Source organism: Chionomys nivalis, chromosome 22 (genome assembly GCF_950005125.1).
Source record: "Chionomys nivalis chromosome 22, mChiNiv1.1, whole genome shotgun sequence".
NCBI classification, from domain to species: domain Eukaryota; kingdom Metazoa; phylum Chordata; class Mammalia; order Rodentia; family Cricetidae; genus Chionomys; species Chionomys nivalis.
This window is the reverse complement of record NC_080107.1, coordinates 49,862,862-49,883,259: the sequence shown is the minus strand read 5'-3', so window position 1 is coordinate 49,883,259 and position 20,398 is coordinate 49,862,862. Positions and strand designations below refer to the sequence as shown.

The 20,398-nt window shown below is 44.3% G+C and overlaps 2 protein-coding genes across 3 annotated transcripts; both read left to right on the top strand.

The window, feature by feature from the left end:
- Positions 1 to 1,241: 1,241 nt before the first annotated feature.
- Psmd5 (proteasome 26S subunit, non-ATPase 5) lies at positions 1,242 to 19,197 on the top strand. Of its 2 annotated transcripts, XM_057755484.1 has the most exons (10): positions 1,242 to 1,432; positions 5,759 to 5,903; positions 6,638 to 6,751; positions 7,085 to 7,213; positions 9,122 to 9,231; positions 9,719 to 9,861; positions 12,095 to 12,286; positions 13,705 to 13,814; positions 15,999 to 16,139; positions 18,504 to 19,197. In XM_057755484.1, exons 1-10 carry the CDS (start codon positions 1,260 to 1,262, stop codon positions 18,759 to 18,761), a joined length of 1,515 nt encoding a protein of 504 aa, XP_057611467.1. In that variant the 5' UTR covers positions 1,242 to 1,259; the 3' UTR covers positions 18,762 to 19,197. The 2 variants fall into 2 exon arrangements, with proteins under 2 accessions (XP_057611467.1, XP_057611469.1); XM_057755486.1 differs by lacking the exon at positions 5,759 to 5,903 and having other exon boundaries at positions 1,299 to 1,432.
- Positions 16,914 to 17,379, top strand: LOC130864740 (protein transport protein Sec61 subunit gamma). The gene has a single exon (XM_057755487.1). It carries the CDS (start codon positions 16,991 to 16,993, stop codon positions 17,195 to 17,197), a length of 207 nt encoding a protein of 68 aa, XP_057611470.1. The 5' UTR covers positions 16,914 to 16,990; the 3' UTR covers positions 17,198 to 17,379.
- Positions 19,198 to 20,398: the final 1,201 nt, after the last annotated feature.

The following is a 20,398-nucleotide window of genomic DNA, read 5'->3' as shown; positions in this document are numbered from 1 at the left end:
CATGCACTCACACAGAGGGATATCACATCCTTGGTCTTTTCTAAGCTTTCTGGATTTTTGTCTCTTTCCTTAAAAGTACAGGAAGCAATACTTCCCAAACAGGCTCATTTCTTCGGCTGAGGACCAGATGAAGTCCACAGCTCTGGACTTTCCAACTGCTTGAAATAGCTGGCTGTTATCTTAGTTAGGGTTCCTATTGCCTCAACAAAATGCCATGATCAAAAAGCAAGTTGGGGAGAAAAGGGGTTTATTTGTTTATATCTCCATAATGTGGTTTATTATCGAAGAAAAAGTCAGGACAGGAACTCAAACAGGGAAGGAACTGAATGAAGCAGACAGCATGGAAGGCACTGTTTACTGGCTTGCTCCTCACGGCTTGCTCAGTCTGCTTCCTAATAGAACCCAAGACCACCAGCCCAGGGGATCGCCCCACACACAATTTGTTAAGCCCTCCCTTATCAATTACTTAGTAAGAAAATGCCCTACAACTGGATCAGTTTCTCAACTGAGGTTCCCTCCTTTCAGATAACTCTGAGCTGTGTGTCTGGTTGACATAAGATTCGCCTGCACATCTGTCGCCTAGCTTTTAATGGTTCTTCCTCCTCCAATAATGTCGTATTTCTCAAGACAGCAGCGATTTCCGAACTTTTTCTCATGCTTTCATGAAACAGATATGGATTGCCCTTGACCGTTGGTTCCCACCTATAGGTGCATTTGGCTTGGTTGCAAACGGCCTTCAGAGCCTGAGGCCAGCCCCTCTACTGCTTGGACCTCCACTCCAAAGACAAATGCAGTGTCCATCCTCTGGATGATTTCATCACACACAGCATCTTGAAGATGCCGGAAACTTTCTGCCCCAAACGTCTCTTAATCAAGCTTCCAGTAGCACGACAGATGTCAACATGGTGCCGCATCACGTCTGGGTTCCAGTTCTCAGAACTTCGTCACGTCTTCCTGAGGTAGGACCATGTACCTTGACTTGATAATTCCGGTTCCGCCACGGAGGACTTTGAGGAGATCACGCACAACGCCTCTTGGTTCCCCGGACGTCCTCACCGTCACAGACGTCCGGGTGCAGCAAGCCTAGCAAGTGCAGCAACTCGGCCCTAACTACAAAGGGGCGTGCACCGCTCTGGGCAAGTCCCCAAGGATCCCTCGCGAGACTTGACAGATTTGTGAGCGGCGTCCCTCCGATCTCGCGAGACTCGGAGAAGGCCCCGGGATCCTAACAGGTGGGCGGGCAGACTGGCGCCAGAAAGATGGCGGCGCAGGCAGTGGAACTCCTGAGGGAGGTGGCCCGGCTGGAGGCGCCGCTGGAGGAACTGCGTGCGCTGCAGTCCGTGGTGCACGCTGTGCCGCTCCACGAGCTTCGCGAGCAGGCGGCGGAACTACGCCTCGGCCCGCTCTTCTCCTTGCTTAACGGGAACAATCGGTGAGAGAAGCCCGGGGCTTGGGAGACGGCTGGGTAGGCATGGCCCCATGGGTTTGCGGGAGAAAAGTGAAGGTTGTCCAATTGCCAAAACCCCACAAATGCGTGTTGACCACGTCTTGACGCTTCACCTCTTCAAATAGGATCTTGTGCTGGAAGTGTGGCGGGATCCCTCGCATGCCTTTTAATTTCAGCGCCGATGTACGAATGCGTGTTCCCTTGCATGGCAGTGTACTGTGTACAGAAGGGTAGTCATAACAGATGGGTGAGACAGCAAGAACTAGAAACAACCAAATTAAGGACATAGCTTATAGTGCAATCACCCAGCTATTTAGAAATTGGAGTTCTGTATGTGAATATGAAAATGTTGAGTGGGGGAAAAAGGAAATTGCAAAGCTAATGATCCCGATATGTGTAATGTATATAATCCATTGTATCCCCTACAGGCTAAACTGCATAACCCAGGATTATCTGTAGAAACTGCGGTTAAATTGTTAGCGTAACAACTTTTGATTTAATATGCGTCTATAGTTTTAAATTAAAAGCATCTTGTATTTGGTCATTTGATCATTTAATGGATTTATTTGAAAAGATAGTGAGCTCTTTGGTCAACACTGATGCTTTCGGGGGCTTGCTTCCCTCCTCTATGCTCTCTTCAGAGAGCTTTCACTCCTCTTGCTGGTCTGTTGAGTTGGCTTTACAGTCGCTGTTTTAGTGGTTATTTCCTTTTCTGGCCGTTCCTCACCCTGCAGCCAGAGTTAACGTGTCAGGTCAGTTGGGCTGGCTTGTCCCTGGCTACCCTTGCCTACAGTGGGAAATCATGACTAGAGAGTCTGGCCGTGGGCCCTTGCTGCTCAATGTCCAGTCAGCTTTCCAGTGTAACTTCTATCATTTGCTCCACCTATCATGTAACACCACTAACGTCCCTCAGGCGTGACTTGCAATTTCTTAACGTCTTTCATACCATTACTTTCTAACTGTGTGCCCTCTTCTTGGTCCCTGTTCTATGAAGGCCCTGCGGAAGGGCCATCCCTCCAACTGCACACAACTGTGTGCTCCGACATCTTAGTGGATGTTATCATCGTCTCTGTCAGTGATTCTGGACACAGTTCCTTTGTTTCAGTTCTGTGTCCTCTGTGACAGGAACCACATTTTGTTCCTCTGCATCTCCTGGGCGCTGAACATAGAATACATACTAAATACAAGATGCGGCTTGTGGCTTTTAACAGGGGTCCCAGCTCCAGTTTCTGTTGTCTGTTTTGTTTTTTGCCGTAGGATCTTGCTATATAGAGCAATGTGTAGCCCAGGCTATCTCACAGGGCTCCCACCGCTCCTCGCCAGCTTTTCCTGTGGAAAATGAAAAGACTGGAAAGTCACCCTGCGAGTTGGGAAGTTTAGAGTGAAGTGGAAAAGACAGTTTGCTGCTTGATGGGGTCCTAGTCTGGGGAGCAATTTTCATGTGCTCTGTCTGTCAGTGGCAGGCAATCTGTGGGAGTGGTTTTTGTCCGGATAATTCTGGAAGCTTCCACCTTACACTACTGTTATTGTGGAGAGACCATGTAAGAGACTGCTGATTGGGAATCTGATTCTGTTGGTGAAGTCTGATCTTACACTGTTTGTGAGGATATAATTAACACCTAAGATTACTGATACACACCATAGAAGTCAAACAAGAACCATTCTGACTTCACCACCTCCAGCTTGTTTGGCAGCTAAGGGTCACATAGGACCTACAGTTTATACACAATACAGTTTAACCCATCACTACTTTTTAAGTTCTTTTCATGGGAAATTGTGTGCGTGCATGCGTGTGTGTGTGTGTGTGTGTGTGTGTACACCTTCTGGGAGTCCATTCTAACCTTTTTACTGTTGAGACAAGACCTCTCTTGTTTTTTTTTCTACCACCACCCATCCAGTCCAGTGGTTTCCAACCTTCCTTGATATAGATATGAATAATTTGCATTGGTATGGATTTTAAGGTCAATTTTGTTATATGTATATGTATTTCTGATATTAAGGTATTGTGATTGTATAGTTCATTTAAAAATGTAATGTCTAATTAAGAGATATAGGTTAATAGATAATCATCTATAATAGTCAAGTTTGTAGCCATGTTAGTTAGATTTTCTAGATTATACGATAGTTCCTGCCTGAGACCAGCACAGTTCAGCATGGCGGAGCTGAGCCGCTCCCGCCTCAGAGCCATTTGGTGCCCCTGAGCCACACAAACTTCCAGGCACACAGCAGTCCACATTGCCATCAAGCAAGCCATAGCACTTTACTCCAAATGCTCCCTTCAAAAGCTCTGTCTCCTGCAGGAGCCAGACAGAGATCGCGATGGCGGCACAGCCCAGAAAGCCGGCATTTTAAAACAGCCAGTCTTTTCCTGCTGCTGAGTCAGGAAAATTTCTTTGCGGCAAGCCACCCACAAACAGCAAAAAGCTGCATTAAACTCTCCCCCCCCCCTTTTTTTTTAAGCCTTCTAAGGTTTTCAAGTGGATTTAGTTACCACATTGGGCGCCACTCTGTAGTGAATGGAGCGGCAAGCCGCTTCCCGCCGCCCGGCTCCTGCACTGCTAGCTTTACCCAAAATAATTACACGGAAACTATATTCTTTTAAACACTGCTTGGCCCATTAGCTCTAGCCTCTCACTGGCCAACTCTCACATCTTGATTAACCCACCTCCAACAATCTGTAGCACCACGAGGTGGTGGCCCACCAGGAAGGATCTTAATCTGCGTCCATCTTGGAGAGGAGAGGCATGGCAACTGCCTGGCTTGGCTTCTTTCTCCCAGAATTCTGTTCTGTCTATTCCACCCACCTAAGGGCTGGCCTACCAAAGGCCAAGCAGTTTCTTTATTAATTAACCAATGAAAGCAACAGATAGATAGATGACACTCCCACATCACTTCCTAATGCTACGACCCTGTAATGTAGTTAGTTCCTCATGTTGTGGTCCCCCACCATAAAATTGTTTTTGTTGCTGCTTCATAACTGTAATTTAGCTGCTCTTGTGAATTGTGATATAAACACCTCATGTTTTTCTGAGGGGTCACGACCCACAGGTTGAGAACCTCTGCTCCAGGCTAGCTGGCCCATGATCATCTTGCCCTGTCTGGTGCAAACTGCTATATCCAGCTTTTCCCATGGATTCTGCGAGTCATCAGGCCTTGCTTGGCAAGTCTTTTCACAGAGTCATCCAACTTCTGTGGGTTCTGGGAATCCCAGCTCAGATCCTCTGCGGAAGGCCTCATTCTTCCTTGGCAAATGCTTTACCCACTGAGCCATCGCCCCAGCCCTTGTGCTTGTTTTTAAGGCTTTTGATTTGTTTTGTCACGATCTAGGAAAGTTAGGGCAGTTTAATTCTGTACTGGCATCGGGCATAGATTAGCCCATTTATTTATATTGCCTATTAAAAGACAAGTTGATCTTGCAACAAGAGCTGTACCTGTAGTGGGTCGTCAACATGCTCGGATTGGTCTACTTTCTGGTAGCTTTCCCTCTTCTCCAGCTTGGCTGCTGCATCACTGGTTCACTCCTTCCTCATATTCTCTCTCTTCTTCATATTCGTTTGTTCTTTCTGCCTCCTTGGCATTAGGGATTGAACCGAGGCGTTGTACATGCTAAGCATGTGTTCTACCACAGAGTTCCATCCCCAGCCCCCAAGAGATTTCTGTAAGCTAAATGTCATTATGTTAATTCTCTGCATAAAGCCACTTGACCACTTGGCATTGCTTCTCTGGAAAAAGTCTACATTTCAAGGATGGCATAAGAGACTCTGTGCACGTTTAGTTTCCTTTCTTACATTCAGCTCACCCATTTACCACCTCCCCCCAGTTCTGACCAGTCATGACATGCTCCATGAGGTTCCTCTCAAGTTTTAATACAGTAGCTTATTTCTCTGCTTTCTTTATGCTGCTACTTCCCCTGCTTGAAACACCTGTCTAAGTCATTTGTTCCGTTTTTCATAATACTTAGTTTGGCATTGCTGCCCCTGGAAGCCTTATCCATACCTTGCAAACTTATTTTTAATCTCCCACGGCTTCTATCCCTATCTTACAGCATTTGTCTGTAATATGTCGTGTATGTGTGTGTGTGTTCTACCAGAGTGAGCTTTCCGAGGCTCGACCATATGTTCTGTCTGTCTCTGTAGCCCCAACACAGGCATTGTAGATAATAGATACATACGAAATGTCTAATATGTGACTAGAACCTGCTACCTTGAAAAAAATCTTTAGGAAGAAATTGTCATGGTGCCAAGTTTTAGGTGTTCGGTGGTTGTGTCCAGTCTGACATGATGTGGATAAGCTCTGTGGTGTCTCCTTTAGGGAACAGATCGCTTTGTGTGTATCCATTCTGGAGAGGTTGCTCCAAGCTGTGGAGCCAGTTCACTTGGCCAGGAACCTCAGGGTTGACCTACAGAAGGGACTGACTCACACAGATGATTCTGTAAAATCCCTCACTCTGTCCCAGGTATGGAATTTTAGTAGTAAACACACAGCCGTTCACTGTCAGCTGTTCATTGAACACCGGGTGTCATGCCATTGCTGTTTGAGTTAACAAGACACACCTGTTGTTTTTTTAAGGAGTGCTTAGTCTGAAAAAAAATGATTTTAGGTATTTAAAAGTTACTTTGCGACATTATTTTGTTTTGAAGAAGCATGAACTAAGTGTAAAGTTCATTAAGCCAACACGTTAAGATAGTAACTGTGATCACAGCAGCCAAACCATCATTGCATTTGTGTGAAGTGCTGCTGGGGTCATAGGTACACAGCTGGTTACCCAGTAGACATCCACAGCCGTCTCTTTTCTGCATGTGTACATGTGTACTCAGTTGGGGTGGTGTTTACTCATTGCCAGAGACTATGGCAGATGCTTGCCCATCTTTATTTGATCATCTTACTGCCCTAGAAATAAAAATTGTACTCCTATTTTGTATTACTTAATTTAAAAATTAAACTCAAAGTAATCTATACAAGATTTGTGCAAATCTAAAAGTTAGTATGTTAGGATTCATATTGTTTTGATTCACCTGTCTGCTCTCTTTACCCACTATTTATTGCTCCTTTCCATATTTGTGTTTGGCTTTAATGAATTTGGATCCTTGTGTATTTGTAGTGATTTGTATAGTAGCTGTAATAACTACTTGTAAATGTGTTCTCCATGGAAAAAGTGTCTCTCTGCTTGTTTGTTTTGTTTTCTTTCAGATTGGAAGAATTGTTGAAAATTCTGAAGCTGTTACTGAGATTCTGAACAATGTAGATCTGTTAAAACAGATTGTTTATTGCATTGGTGGAGAGAATCTATCTGTTGCCAAAGTGGTGAGTTTGCTAGAACACTCTCAGCCAACTGTGCGAGGCATGGTGTCCTGGAGTCAGCAGAGAAGGGTTAGTGGATGGTTTTTGTAGGATTAAGGTAGAATCGAATCTGCAGTCTGGTGTCAGACACATAGCAGGGAGCTCCTAAGGCACATCTACGTTGTCTATCAGATTTACATTTGGTTGCTCAGTGTTTTCCAGTTATAAATAACAGTAGCTAAAATGTGAATACCTGTTAGATTAGGTATTTTATATGCTAATTTTCATATCAAGTGTAGGAAGTAGGTATAAATATTCTGTACTTTTCTGACAAGAAGTATTTTCTTTTCATATAAGGCTATCAAATCCCTGTCAAGAATATCACTAACCCAAGCTGGACTGGAAGCTTTATTTGAAAGTAATTTGCTGGATGATTTGAAAAATGTAATGAAAACAAATGATGTCGTCCGATACAGGGTCTATGAGGTAAAACTAGAGACTCACTTTCTAATGCTTTCAAAACGGTAGTAAATTACAAAGGAAGACAAAGTGGCTCGTTTGCATACAGTATATAGTCTGCGTTAGATCCTGTATGATATGGTGGTCACAGTATCGAGATGCATTCGCAGCCCAAGGTATGAGATGGTCACAGACATACTTACAGCGTGCTGTGAGTATTACTTTTAACGAGACTCCAGTGAAAAACTGTCGGTACTGCAGTGGGCAGAATTGGCTCTTCTTTCCACCAGTTTTCTGTTGAACACTACTAAAATCCTCACACACACCATCTTTCATTCCTTTTGTGTGTTTACACTTGGTATGTGTGCATGTGGGGGCCAGAGGTCAGTCTGTGTCGTTCCTCAGCTCTACCTTGTTCTTTGAGATGGGGCCTCATGGGCCTGGAATCCACTGATTAGACTAAGCCGCCTGGCCGGTGAGCTCCAGGGACCTGCCTGTCTTTGCCTACCCAGCAATGGAATTATAATAGCATGCAGTTGCACCTGGTGTTTTAACATGGGTCCTTATGCTTGTATGTTAGCACTGTAGTGACCAAACTATATTAGCCCCTGTGTCATTGATTAATATAGTAAATGTTGTATGTATTAATGTCGCTTTTGAAGAAGTAGTTGTCCCAAGTTCATACACATAAGTAAGTACCACATCTAAAATGAAGCCGTTTATAATCTACTTCCCTCACCAGCTCTAGTTTTCCCTTGTCTGTTTCCTCTGCGTCCTGGCTCATTATTCCTTACCAAAGTTTTCATTGCGAAGATTGTGAGGTCCCATCCCCTGCTTTCATGTTCATGCTATGCTCAGGCAAATCCGCCTGTGTGAGAAGACGCTCATGCATGAACTTGTAGCCCATACCTCTCTTCCGAGTTAAGACTTCAGCCTTCATGTAGCTCCTTACTTACTGTTGCCCCCACATTCATGCTTACTGAATTCCTGGTCTGTGCCGTCTTCGCAGAAGCTTGTTTTCCCTGTCACACACCCCATCACGTTAGTTTCACTTAGGTTGTGTCTTTCTCCCTCGCTGGCGTAGCTGCCACCACCCTAGCCCACCCTACCAGTACCACTTTCTGCACTGCTGTATTTGTATCCAAATGAGTTTCCCTTCATTTTTCTCATCCCTAGTTTCTCTTAAGTACGGTCAGTACTGTTTCCCCAATTATATTTTAATTGATACGCTAAGTCATGTGTATTTGTGGTGTACAGATAATGTTTGTAGCACACATAGGACTGATCTTTGGGCCAGGGAAATGGCTTGATGAGTACTCACTTGCTGCTAAGCCTGATGACCTGAAATTTGGTCTCCAGATCCTTATGGCAGAAGGAGAGAGCCAATTCTCACAAGTTGTCTTCTGGTCCCCACCTCCCCTCATACACAAAATAAGTAAAGATGTAAAAAACAAATTCCTGATTTGACCACTTCTGCTTACAGCCGCTCAGCATCCTTTGTCTTTCATTAAGCTTCCGAACATACTTCTCAAATGGAGATGTGACAGACAGACGTGCGGACACATTTTGCTGTTTTGTTTTGTGGTGCTTAGATATAGGCCCTGTACATAGTAGGCAAGTGCTCTTCTACTGGTGTGTGTGTGTGTGTGAGTAAGTGTGTGTGTGTGTGTGTGTGCCATTTGAAAGACTCGTTTTTTGTGTTTGTTGATGCTGTAAGCTTTTATGCCCTGATTAATGGTTTCTTGGTGGAATTAGACATATACCTAGATGCAGTGAACCATTTCTCTATTCATAGTAATTTGTTTTTATGTTCACTGAAGTTTTACAGTTCAGTAAGTTGCGAATTGTTAAGAATTCAATTACATATATAGTAACTCAAAATGAGATCTAACAGATTTGAGTTGTTTTGACCTTTTTTTCTCTTGGTTTTTTCAGCTAATTGTAGAGATTGCTTCTGTGTCCTCAGAATCCTTAAACTACTGTACCACAAGTGGGTTGGTGACCCAGCTCCTGAGAGAACTGACGGGTGAGGACGTACTGGTCAGGTATGTAGACTCAAAGTTCTTAGCGAGAAAGGCCCTTTTTCGGAGGGCCAGGAAGCAACTGTGAGCTTAGTGTGGTTTGTGCTGTTGGAGACTGTACAGAGTTTGCAGTCTCTGGGCTGCTGTTTATCTTCAGGAAGCATTTTAGGAAATTGCTCGTTAGATCACGGTATAATGAGTTTGGCAAAGCCCTGCAAGATGTTGTAGCTATTTTCCTATGACCATACCCTCTGTCCCTGACCAAGTGTGCTCTTTGCTTTAGTATATTCCTGCTCTGTTACAGAAATAGTACTGGGCCTCCAGTCAGAAGGTCAGGCCTCAGATCTGAGCTCCATAGTAACAAGTTAGGAAATTGTGTAGTTCTTGTGTTGTCTTCTGAACAGGGCACCATGACATGAAAGGGCCTTTCAGATGTGAGGGTATAAATAAAATACAACCAGTGTGAAAGCAGTTTTAAAATGCTCTTCATTTTTGTCCTTTTTGATTTCAGAGCCACCTGTATAGAAATGGTGACGTCACTAGCATATACCCATCATGGACGACAATACCTTGCTCAGGAAGGAGTCATTGACCAGATATCTAATATAATTGTTGGAGCAGATTCAGACCCTTTCTCTGGCTTCTATTTGCCAGGTGAGAGCAGCTGAGTTACATGGGCTTCTGAAGGGCAGAGGTTACCCTTCCTAGTGCTGCTTCCAATACAAGACATCTGCAGCCTCAGTGGTGGGTCACCGTTGAGTGATTCAGTAAATCCAAGTTGTTCAATAGAGTACTAAATAGTTGTTCACCAGAGTACTAAAGTGAAGACAAAAAACATGCCAGCAAATCTAAAAATGCATTTGATTTTTAAAAAATTCAGTATCTTTTTAGCTTGAGAGTTCAATTAGTATAAAAGAAGAGATGCGTCTTAGCACAGTACAGGCCATGTGAGACAAGTCTGTAGCTGATGGTGTGCTCAAGTGAGAAGTTCAGTGCAGTGTGGGAAATTCTAGACATGTTGGAAAGGGGAAAAATAAAAGGCTTCTAAATCTAAGAGGAAGATAGGAAATTGTTCCTGTTCATGGGTGTGTGGGCGGCATGATCTTGTGGTGGGAGGCTGCTTGTTGGTTTCCTGCCGCCCAGCTAGCTTAGACCCAAAATAATCACACAGACACTGTATTAATTAAATCACTGCTTGGCCCATTAGCTCTAGCTTCTTATTGGCTAACTCTTATTAATTTAACCCATTTCTATTAATCTGTGTATCGCCACGTAGCAGTGGCTTACCGGCAAAATTTCAGCATGTCTGACTCCATGGCTTCTCTCTGCCTCTGTCCTTCTTCCTCCCAGCATTCAGCTTAGCTTTCCCTGCCTACCTAAGTTCTGCCTTGCTATAGGACTGAAGCAGTTTCTTTATTTATTAATGGTAATCACAGCACACAGAGGGGACTCCCACATCATGATCTTACGTGCAGGATGCTTCATAGACTCCACCAAGAGATTGTCAACAGCTCAGAAATGATTAAGTGAAGTTGTAGGATCAACAGCTACAAAATTAATAGCCTTCTCCACTAAGGAATTGTCCAAGAGAGCTCAAGGAAACACTACCATTGTGATAACTTCTGAAAAAATAATACTTGGTGATTGAAACACCATCTTACTCCTAGAAAGACACACAGACTAATAGGACAGAACGGAAAAAAAGTAAATGCGTGTATTCACGCATGCCCAAAACATACAGTGGAGAGTAAATTGTTCTCAGTAAGTGATGCTAAAAGGCAAAACTGGATATTTAAATGAAGAATGAAATTGAACCCTCATCTCACATCATAGAACTCAACACAGTATAATGAAGGACTAAAACACAAGGTGTGAAACTGAAGCTGCTGCCAGAAATGTAGTGGGGAAAGCTTCAGGCTGGTCTGGGCCAAGATGGTCTTGGTCATTGTACCAAAACATCTGCTCAGACAAGGAGACAGTCACCAGAGTGAGATGCAGTCTGGGGTTAGAGGAGTATTTGCAAACTAGGAAAGAATCATCCAGAATATAAGGGACGCAAACGGTTGGTAGCAAGAAAACAGACCAGTTAAAAATCAGCAGAGGAACGGGCGGTGGGGAGCATGCCAGTAATCCCAGCACTCGGGAAGCAGAGGCAGGAGGATCTCTGAGTTTGATGCCAGCCTGGTCTACAGAGTAAGTTCTGGGACAGCCAGGTATATACAGAGAAACTCTGTCCCAAAAACCAAAAGAGAAAGAAAAAAAAAAGTTCAGTGAGAAGTAAATCAAAATAGCAGTAATGACATTGACTGTGTGTACCAGACCCATGGGGTCCTGGGGAGAGATGGTAGGGGAGGATTCATGCCACCCATTGTATTCTGATTTGTCTTTCGTCAGTACTTGTAGTAGCTGAAGGTTCATGCCCCTTGTGGGGTCTCCTGGTTAACAGTTTCTTTCAATAATGTCTTCAAGCTTGGTCTTTACATGGTCTCTCTTCCTCTCCTCTAAATCTGTCGCTCCCTCACCCTTTCTTCTCTTCCTTTTCCCATCTCTGTCTCTTCCTTTCTTTCTGTCTCTTCCTCCCTCCTCCCTCTCTTCCTCTCTCCCCCTCTGTCTCTCTCTTCCTCGCTCTCCCTCTCTCGCCCCTCCTGACTGTAATTCACTGTATAGACCAGGCTGGCCTCAAGCTCATAGATGCTTCTCTGCCTCAGCCTCTCAGAAGCACACATCTCATGGGTCTTTCAGCCTCCTTATTGACTCTGTTCTGTAGGCAGCACAGTGTTTGTTTGTCTTCTCTTTTTGACCTGCAGTTTATTAATATTCCTGTGGAAACATGGTCCCCAATTTGTCTTACCCCTCTGTTAAAGTATTTTTTTATGAATATATTTAGGATTTGTGAAGTTTTTTGGAAACCTGGCTGTCATGGATAGTCCTCAGCAGATCTGTGAGCGCTACCCTGTCTTTCTGGAAAAAGTGTTTGAAATGGCAGACAGTCAGGACCCCACCATGATTGGTGTAGCCATGGACACTGTTGGAATTCTGGGATCCAGTGTTGAAGGCAAGCAGGTTTTACAGAAGACAGGTTGGTATGATTGACCTTGGCTTTCATAAGATGTTATTTTCACTTCTGGCCGGGATTCAGGGCACAGGTCCATCTGCTGACGGTTAACTGTTAAGGGACTACTTGTATAGGCTTGTATAGCCTTTACCCTGGTGTGCACTCCTCTGAGTCTGTGGCTTTTACTCCTTGCTAAATTTAGGTTACTTCACACAACAGGGACCACACAGCGTTTACAGTTAACCATCTTCCTTGACTGCTTTTTATGGTGTAGCTCGTGTCGTGTCCTGTCCCGGTCCCCTCGCTGCTGGAAGCTGTGTGGACTTCACTCACGTCGTCCTCTAGGCCTCACTCTCCTCATTTACACAGCAGCACAGCAGCAGCTTCTTCAGGGGTTGACAGTCAGGGAAGAAAAGTGTGTGCCAAGTGTTTATGTTAAGAAAGATGCATGTGTGCAATATCCTTGACTGTCTCCTTGCACAACAAATTCTAGTACAGGAAAGGAGACAGTCAAACAGCACTATTTAACACACTTGCAAAGTACATGTTGAAAATTGATGCATTGCATGCACAGCCCCTGCACTGTTCCTTATGGTTCTTAAGTGCTTTCCCTGTGGCATCCACTTCTCAGTCCTGCCTGCATGGAGCGGCTGTAGTCCTTCCCAGATACAGGAGCAGAAATGCAGGAGACTTCCCGAGCTTGTGCAGACCGAGGCCTTTGATCCAGTCCTGTATGCCATGCTCACCCTAAGTAGCAAGTAGAATGCTGTGTTTGGGTCTATCACGTGGTCTCTGAACACATCCCTCTTTGTGTGTTTTAGGTGGATAATCACAATGCATGAAAGAATAAATTGCCCTTTGCACTTCACACCTATTAGGATAGTCATTTTTTTTTTTAATTAAGAAAGCATAATAAGTGTTCAGATGTTGAAAACTCCCATGTTTTCTGATCAGACTATGAAATGGTGCAGTTGCTATGGAAAACAGTATGGAAGTTCCACTGAAAAATTAAACATAGAATTAACATGACCCAGCAATTCCACCTCTAGACATAAACTAAACAATATGGAAAGCACAGGCTCAAGCAGTTTCTGTATACTCCTGTTCCAGCACTATCAGTCGACTCAGTAATTGGAAACTGGTGTGCATCGCTGGATAAGTGATGCTGGTTGGCATCTCCTTGTAAAAGGATGACATTGTGGCACAAGCTGTAGCCCAGAGGAAATCTGAAAACATTTTATACTAAGGCATGGAAGATGGGTTTTGCATTATTTCACAGACAGGATTGTGGAGAGTGGATACCAGGACATGAGAGAAGGGGGGTGGGTACAGAGTTAGAGTTTGGGTTGTTGGAGACAGTCTGGAGATGGTGATGGTGCATTAACTGTTTGAGGTGGTTAAACTGGTAGGTTTTGTTATGTGTCACCATTAATCCTTCACAGGAACCCGCTTTGAACGTCTCCTCATGAGGATAGGATATCAAGCAAAGAATGCTTCCACAGAGCTAAAAACTAGATGTTTGGATGCAGTTTCTTCTCTTCTGTATTTATCAGTAAGTAGATGGAGAAATTATTGAAGGGCAGTAGGGTATGTTTGGGAGGATGCATCGGCTTGGCACTAGTCAGCCATGGGTGTTCACATGGGTGTCGTGTTTCCACGGTAATTAAGACAATAACCTGGTGGTGCATGCCTTTGGTCCCAGCAACTTAGGAGGGAGACAGAGGCGGGAAGAGTCTCTGAGCTCCAGGACAGCCAAGGCTGCATGGAGAAACCCTGTCTTCGAAAAACAAAAAAAGATGATCACCTTCATTATGTAACTAATTGCATGAAAAGTTTTTGGCAATATTTTTATTTACTTAAGTGTTCCATACATGTATACATAAACTTTGATTGTATCCACTCCTCTTCAACATCCCTTCCATGTTCCTCCAATGTTCTCCCAACTTCATGCCTGTCTTCTTCCTTTCTTTCATAACTACTGAATCCAATCCATGTGCACAAGGCTATGAGGTCATAGCCACACTTGCAAAGACTGTCCCTCCCCTAGCTGCTGTCAACTGCTATAGCTCTTCCTCATCTCTAGTGGGATTTTGGCTGACTTGTGCAAATAGCAGACAGCCACCCCTACTAGGAGTTTATGAGTGCCGCCATCATGCTCTGTCTAGAAGATAATATTTCAGAGCCTTCCTCCCCAGCACCAACGCTTGCATTCTTCCGCAGTGCTCCCTGAGCATTGGCGAGTTGGGGGTTGATACAGATCTTACTTTAGGCTGAGCAATTAAGTCATTTATTCATGGTAGCCGCCGCCCACTGCAAAAAGAAACATCTCTGACCAAAGTTGTTGGAGGCAGCACAAATTTAAGTATAAATGTGACCAGTAAGTAAGACAGCAATAGTATGCTCCCCTCTAAGACCTATGACTTCCTCAACTACGAGCTTTTTTATTTAATTACTTTATTTTGTGTGTGTGGATGTTTTCTTGTATGTATGTCTGTGCACCACATGTCTGCAATCCCCTCAGACGCCAGAAGAAGGCATCAGATCACCTGGAACTGGAATTACAAGTAGTTGTGAGCTTCCACGTGGGTGCTGAGAACCAAACAAGGTCATCAGAAAGAGCATCTGGTGCTCATAACCTCTGAGTCATCTCTCCAGTCCCCAGCTATGGCTTTTTGACAAGATTTACAGTACCAAGCATGAGTTCCTTCTCATGAAGCAGTGCTCGGGTTTAGTCAGAGGTGGTCATCCACATAACAGTCATTGCGCTCTGCACCAGGGACACGTCTTTCATTGAAAGTCAAATGACATCTCTTCTCCCTGGAAGCCTGCATAGTGCTTTCTAGTACCATAGAAGCTAGCTGGCTGAGGCAGAATTTCCTAGTCATTGGTTTCTCTGTGCCAACAAAGTTTGGGTGTCTTTGGGAAGAGGGTTACCATTTAGTTATGGTGGGCAACCAAGAGCAATGGGCATACCCTGTTTTAATTGGGGGGGGTGCTCTCTGGGACCTCCCAGTTAACTTGTAAAGAGTTCCTAAGGTTTTCATTTAATAACCCATTTCTTCTGGGAACAGCATTGTCTACTCATGCAGGATACCGGTATTCAAATTCCATTAAAATCGGGAGGGGGGACTTCTTTAGTTCTGGTTAGCTTACCCATGACCCTCTCCTTACCTCCTAACTTTTATTTATTGTTGTGTCTGAGACAAGGAGGGATGGGGGAAGGTGTATCTGTATGGGTTCACATGCCATGGTACACATATGGAGGTCAGGGGACAACTTTGCAAAGTCAATATTCTCTCTTCCTACTTTTTTTTTGTAGTTTATTTATTTATTGTGTATACAGTGTTCTGTCTGTCTGTATGCTTGCTGGCCAGAAGAGGGCACCAGATCTCATTACAGATGGCTGTGAGCCACCATGTGGTTGTTGGGAATTGAACTCAGGGCCTCTGGAAGAGCAGTCAGTGCTCTTAACCTCTGAGCCATCTCACGGGCCTGATTACTAACGTTCTAAGTATAGAGTGGAGCAGTAGAACTACGGACCCTGGAGAGAACTCCATACCCTCCAACAGAAATGGGTTTGGGGTGAGTTCTGCACAGGTGGCTCTCTGGTGCTGTTTACACCAGTCTCTGCATGGTGGGGTGAGTTCTGCACAGGCGGCTCTCTGGTGCTGTTTACACCAGTCTCTGCACAGTCGTTGCCAACCTTGTCGTGAGTGTTTCCCTCTCTGTCTCACAGCCTGAGCAGCAGACTGATGACTTCCTGAGGATGGCGGAATCCTGGTTTTCCTCCTTATCGCGAGACTCCCTGGAACTCTTTCGTGGCATCAGTAACCAGCCCTTTCCTGAACTACACTGTGCTGCCTTGAAAGTGTTCACAGTAGGTATTCTCTTGTCTACAAGTCCTTATGTGACTTCCAGCTCAACACAGAGCACGCAGAGTGAGCTAGCCACTGAGTGCGCACACAGCAGTTTCTGCGCTGCTGCTACTGCGGGGGCCAGTGGGGGAGACACATATGTCAGCAGTTTGTCAGTAAAAGGAATCCAGTGCTGTTCGAGGTTGAACAAGCTGCTGTTGGATCACAGATTACCCCAGTTTGTGCTCAGCCTCTTTCCTGAGCCTTAATTGCTGCTGTACCTTCTGGCACTTAGTGCACGGTGATGCCTGTTTGCCAGTTTCTTACCTCTGACCTTTGCTGTGCTTTCTGACCTCAACACTGCTAATTTATCAAGCAGTAGCATCAGCACACTGCCTGAGTCTACAGTGGAGTTGAGTGGTTCCTGTTCTCATGTGTGATACATTACTTCAGCAGATGCTGAGTTTCCCCTGCCTGCTAGATGTTGAGCCTTTTCTGAACTTCCATTCTGTAGAGGGAGCCAGACCATAAATATAGTTAGAAAGTTGGCTATAAAATTACAGCTGAGGTATTACACCTGTTGAAATGTGCATTAACTCCTTCCTGTGTTTACCCTCTTAGCCCCAGCACTTAGCACTGTGCCCGCTGTCCGGGCTGATATAATCACATTAGTGGTCTTATCACGGGATCCAGGACACACACTAGGCCATGCTGGGAGGAAATGAGGGAGGAAGACTTCCTAAAGCATGTCTTAACACAGGTGTTCCTGTCATCTTCGAGACTGCCAATTTAGGTATAAAACAGTAAGACTTTAGTCAGTCCTCTCCTAAGCTACGTGTCTTTGCCTTCTCAAGCCGCCGTCCCGCAATCAGTCATGGATCAGGTAATGCAGTTTGTTGAGCCAAGTCGGCAGTTCGTAAAGGACTCAATTCGGCTGGTTAAAAGATGCACCAAGCCCGACAGAAAAGAATTCCAGAAGATTGCCATGGCCACAGCCATAGGATTTGCTATCATGGGATTCATTGGATTCTTTGTGAAACTGATCCATATCCCTATTAATAACATTATTGTGGGTGGCTGAATGCTTTCTCTTCGCGGGAACTAGGAGCAAATGAGGGTGTGAGAAGCTTATGAAGTAAAAAGTTGCCTGTATACTTTGTGTTTTCCTTTCCTTTTTCCCTCCCCAAGAGGTTTTGTATTTCTAAACTAAAATAATTTCAAAATAAACATTTTTCCCATGACAAAAAAAAAAAAAAAAACAGTAAGACTTTAAAAGTGCTTCGGGATGCTTCACCTTTGAACCAGCCATTTGCATTCATGTCTCATGACCTTAGTTCTTGCTCTTCTGACCCTGATTTGATGAGGGTGGGCAGCTCGTGCTGCCAGCCTAAGGAGGAAACGAGGCTATAAGCATACTAAATACTACATTACTACAATGAGTTTTCGATAAACATGTAGGTTGCTGACTCATTATTTTAAAATTTGAAAAAGACTGAAAAATAGGAGATTTCAGATCACAAAGTTGTGTGCTTACATTCCGTCTTGGTTTTAGCATTGATTCGTGGAGTGCAGTATTTCCAGAGGGAAGGTGATTAGTGTGCTCCTTACCTCTGCCCATCCCCACTCACCGTCCTCGTTCCTCAGTCTGACTGTCAGGAATGAACGCAGGTTTACAGGCTGGTACTGACGGTCCTCCTACATCAGTCCAGATCAGACTCTTAGACTGGTTTAGAATGCATCTGGTTTAAGAGAGGCCATCCCATTGGCACCCAGCAGGGTCTACAGGGAACCCCATCTCAAGAGTGTCCCTGAAGCATCGTTGTCTCCTCTGGCTTTGCTCTGCTTTGGTACCATTTCAGTGTTGTCTAGAAACTGGATCTGTGTCAGCGGTTCTCAGCCTCTGGGTCACTACCTCTTTGGCAAATCTCTGTCTCCAGAAATATTTGAATTATGATTCATAACATAGCAAATTACAGTTATGAAGTAACAACAATATAATGTTACGGCTGGGGTCAGAACAGTGTGAGGAGCTGTAGTACAGGGCTGCAGTGTCAGGAGGGTGAGAATCACCGCTCTGCGTCTTTCACGTGGTAGATTACTCAAGCTGTTAGGCTCCTTATAAATAAGTCGTAACGAGCCATAGTTTACCTATCCGGGCCCATTATTAAACAGTTATAGTTTCCACAGTGTGATGAACATCTTTGTATACAAAACTTTTAGTATATAAAATTATTTAAAATATGTTTCTTGGGAATTGGTTTACTTGAACAAAGGGTGATTTTAAGGTCAGTGCTGCCACGTGTATTTCTACGTGCTGTGTTGTTCTGCGCACAGGTGCACCTTCTTAAGGCCCAGATAACTGTATTCTCTTCCATCTTTCATTTCAGGCTATTGCAAACCAGCCCTGGGCTCAGAAACTTATGTTTAACAGTCCAGGTTTTGTGGAATTTGTGATGGACCGTTCTGTGGAACATGACAAAGCTTCTAAGGATGCCAAATATGAACTGGTTAAAGCACTTGCCAATTCCAAGACAGTTGCAGAGATCTTTGGGAACTCAAATTATTTAAGACTCAGAACCTACCTAAGTGAAGGTCCGTACTACGTAAAACCTGTTGCCACGACAGCAGTGGAAGGAGCTGATTGATTTCTTCCAGTTAGGACAGAAGACCGTGTTTTGGCCAGAATTTCTCAAGGCATATGATTCCATCCATGTTTTAGAGAGCAGGGCTTCCCTCATCCAGAGCTCCCATGGAGTGCTGGGGCAGCTTGCATCAGCAGTGCCGTTCCTGTGTCAGCGCCGTGGCACGGCCATGAGCGCGAGCGCTTTCCCAGGCCTCTGGTTATCTCTGCTGCAAGGTCAAAGGTTTGTTTTCTCACCGAGTTTCCATGGGCACACTCGTGACTTCATTTAAAAATAAAATGAAGCCAAAATGACTCTGATTTCTTTTCAGCGCCTTTCTTTTTCCTTATCTGATTTCACCTCAGAATCTTGTATATCTTGGGTAGTCCCTGAAAAATAAGTCACTTGAAATCATTGAAATGTATTATTTGTACACAAGGAATAAATAGTTTTAATAAGATTTCTTGGTGACTTTTCCTTTGAAAATGAAAAATCTCTAAAAATTGTTTGGGATTGGTACTTTTGCTGTTTGTCGATTTTACCATGTTATGTTACCGGGGAGGGAGGAGAACTGACGTCTTACCTTGTGAAGGGCTTGGAGTGATTTCTCTGATCCATGGGAGTTAGCTGGAGAAGACAGTGCACAAACTGATGCTGTCTCTCTGGCCTCCAGATGGTTCTCCCTCGCCTGTTTTCTAGTGATACTGTCTATATACAGTACAATGCTGTACACACAAAATTAGTTGTCCAGAGGTTTCTGCCTGAGCTTGGCAGTGACCAACCAGGAAGTTCAGAACCAGGAAGTGTTCCTTTTAGGCTGTGTTGAGATTGATGTGTCATCCCTTCCTGTGACATGGCTCTCAAGTGACTGGACTCCTTCCTAGTCCGGTTCATCGTTTCTCCTGTGTCTCTGAGTTGCCTTTTCCCATACTGGCCGTTTCTCTGCTGCCCATATCACAAATTGGGACACAGCCAGATATTTCCTGGCATGAAATATTCAAAGTGACTTTTGCTGTCCTAGAATTCACTCTGTAGCTGGCCTCAAACTCAGAGATAAGTATATCACATGGTGAAAAACATAACCATTGTAAGTGTACTTTTTAGTGGCATTTTATATGTGCAGATATCATACAGTGATTACTGCCATCCATCTCCAAGACTTTACCTATAAAACTAGATTTCATACCCATTGAATGGTAACTCCCCACCCCTGCCAACCACAATCCTCAGTCATGATGTTGACTTGTTTTTATTGTTGTTGTTGTTTTTTTTAATTTATTGTGTATACAATGTTCTGCCTGCAGGCCAAAAGAGAGTACCAGATCTCATTATAGATGGTTGTGAGCCATCATGTGGTTGCTGGGAATTGAACTTGGGACCTCTGGAAGAACAGCCAGTGCTCTTAACCGCTGACCCATCTCTCCAGTCCCTGACTTAATTAACCACAGGATTCAGAGGAGGGCCTGCTCTCCTGTATATGGCCTGTATTCTCATTTTGGCTTTTCTTTTTTCTTTTCTTTTTTTAAAACAAGGTTTCTCTGAGTAGCCCTGCCTGACCTGGATCTCACTCTGTAGACCAGGCTGGCCTAGAAATTAGAAAGCCACCTGCCTCTGCCTCTGCCTCCTGAGCACTGGGTTTAAAGGCATGCGCTACCACCTGG